At 55.5% G+C, this 2274-nt stretch overlaps 1 protein-coding gene across 1 annotated transcript in view; it reads left to right on the plus strand.

Moving 5' to 3' along the window:
- Positions 1-648: 648 nt before the first annotated feature.
- The window catches only part of TG (thyroglobulin), a 244730-nt gene continuing 243104 nt past the window's right edge, over positions 649-2274 (plus strand). The window contains exons 1-2 of the mRNA XM_040494469.1: positions 649-840; positions 1878-1986. Of these exons, the coding sequence (XP_040350403.1) occupies positions 774-840; positions 1878-1986 (176 nt within the window). The 5' untranslated portion in view covers positions 649-773. The remainder of the gene's footprint in view (positions 841-1877; positions 1987-2274) is intronic.

Here is a 2274-nt window from a genome sequence, read left to right on the forward strand (position 1 = left end):
TCGAGAGGATGATGTGAGTTTTCCATGGTCGCTCAGGGAAAGGACGAAAGGAAGGAGGCTGGCTTTGCTAAGAGAAAATACACTGCTTTACAATCTCGCTGTGGGAGACACGGTGCCTGCTCCCTTTAGGTTGGAGATTCTGAGGTCCTCGGACAGCAGGGAAGGGAGACCACGGATGAATAGGAACCTGTGTCTGTGTGCTTGGCTTCCCTTCCTAACGTTCTTACCTTCTATACTAGTCATTTTGCTTGTTCTCTGCCACAGTCTCATTGCCTGGAATAGTGTCTGTTGCTGTGGGGCTCTAAATTGTATTGGTGGAAGGAAGGCAGGGAGGAAGGTGAGGGAGGGAGGAAGGGAGGCAGGGAGGAAAGGGAGGGAGGGAGCGAAGAAGAAAGGAGGGAGAGAGGAAGGAAGAAGGAGAGGAAAGAAGGGAGAGATAGAGGAAATGCTTTGTTCCCGGGAGGCCTGAGCCTGTGGCCCACAAAACCATAGAACTTTCTTCACCTGCAAAGATGAATTTCAAAGTCACTCCACTAGGTTCTGCTTCACAGAGCCTCAACGAGATTCCCGTCCCCCGCTGGCCACACGAGTGTCCTCGGAGGGAGCAGACGCAGGTGGAGGAACCCCTTGTGACGGGCAGAGAAAACACAGCTTCCCTGAGTGCCCGTGGGGGTGGGGGTGGCGGTGCCAGAGAGGCTCTATAAAGGCTCCCTGGCCAGAGCCTAGGGCAGGCAGTGGCTTGTTCGCCTTCGTCCCCGGACCGGCCCACAGAAATGGTCCTGGCCCCGTGGGTCCTCAGTCTGCTGGGCTCAGCCTGCTTGGTGTCGGCCAACATCTTTGGTGAGTTGCGGGTTCAAGGCCAAGGAGCAGAGGGTCTGGAGGGAGCTCTCGGGTCACAACCCCGACGTCAGCCAGGCTCTGCCCCTGCGCCTGGGAACATTTGTGATCTCGTTTAGTCCCCACCATGTCCTGCGGACGGTTTTCCGATGAAGAGACAGTGGTTTTGCGAGTCGGACTAAATTACCTTGAGGGCACGGAGCCAGCGACTGGTGGGAGAGGAGGTGGGAAATCAGATCTTCCCAATTCAATTTGAGCTCAGCCCACCCGATCCTGCTAGTGAGTTTTGGCGTTGATACCTGGTTTTATTCCCTGGGCGGTCTCGGGCCGAGGTCATCCACACGAGGCGTTTGAGAAGTCATCGGCAGGTAGTGAAGAAAAACCACAGCAAACCAAAAACCACATCCACCTGTGCAGTGAAATAGAGGCGGTGAAAATAGCGAGCAGAGGTTGGCCACTTGCTGTGGGACTTTGGATAAGTGTCAGCTTCCCTTTTCTGTTTGCAAAAGGAAGACAGGGACACTAACCTCCCGACGCGGTCGTGATCTCCAAGTGCGTGCCTGCATGTCACATGTGTTCTCAAAGGAGAATACGACGAGGACGCCTGACCCACAGGGGTTGCTGATTAATTTGCATTCCTGACCTGGGCCGGGAGAGGCTCTGCCCACAGGGAACCGCTCGATAAATTCAAGAACACCATCTTTCTGGCGCTCGGACGCCGTGGTTCGGGGGAACGCAGTGTCTGAGGGTTGACTTTGAACCCTTCTCTTTGCAGCTGTGTGACCTCGAGCAGGTGGCTTTCACCGTGTTAGCGCCACGTGGGGAAGATGCAGGTCTCACCTCCCAGGAGAGGTTGAGGGTTAAATGAGCTAAAGTCCTACTTGGAAACGTGTGAATCGCGAACTTGGAAACAGCATTGCGAGTCAGAACGTAATTGGCGCTGATGATGCCAGGAGAGCACCTGTGCTGCAGGGACCCCCATCTTTGCTACTGGAACCCCATCCACACCCCTCCTTGACGAGCTGCTTCCCTTTTCCCAGAATACCAGGTGGACGCCCAGCCTCTACGTCCCTGCGAGCTGCAGAGGGAGAGGGCGTTTCTGGAGCGAGCAGACTATGTTCCTCAGTGCGCAGAAGACGGCAGCTACCAGTAAGGCTGCCCCAGCCCTGTGCACTCCTGGGGCCCCCAAGAGACCTTAAGGCCCCGCACTGAGCCCTCACCAGCCCCCCTCCCCCCCCAGAAACGTGACAGGTGGCTACTGTCAGGTGGGTGGGGCCCGCCTCTAGGTTCAGTTCCCCCAGGCTAATGGACTGGATAATATGACCCAGAGCGCCCCGGTCCCTGTTTCATCCCAGCCAGGGCCAAGAACTTCTCTTCTTTTCCTGCCCAAACTTTCAGCCCATTTCCTTTTTTTTTTTTTTTTTTTAATGTTTTGAA

Source organism: Herpailurus yagouaroundi, unplaced genomic scaffold (genome assembly GCF_014898765.1).
Source record: "Herpailurus yagouaroundi ecotype Mexico unplaced genomic scaffold, PumYag 186, whole genome shotgun sequence".
In the NCBI taxonomy this organism is placed as follows: Eukaryota; Metazoa; Chordata; class Mammalia; order Carnivora; family Felidae; genus Herpailurus; species Herpailurus yagouaroundi.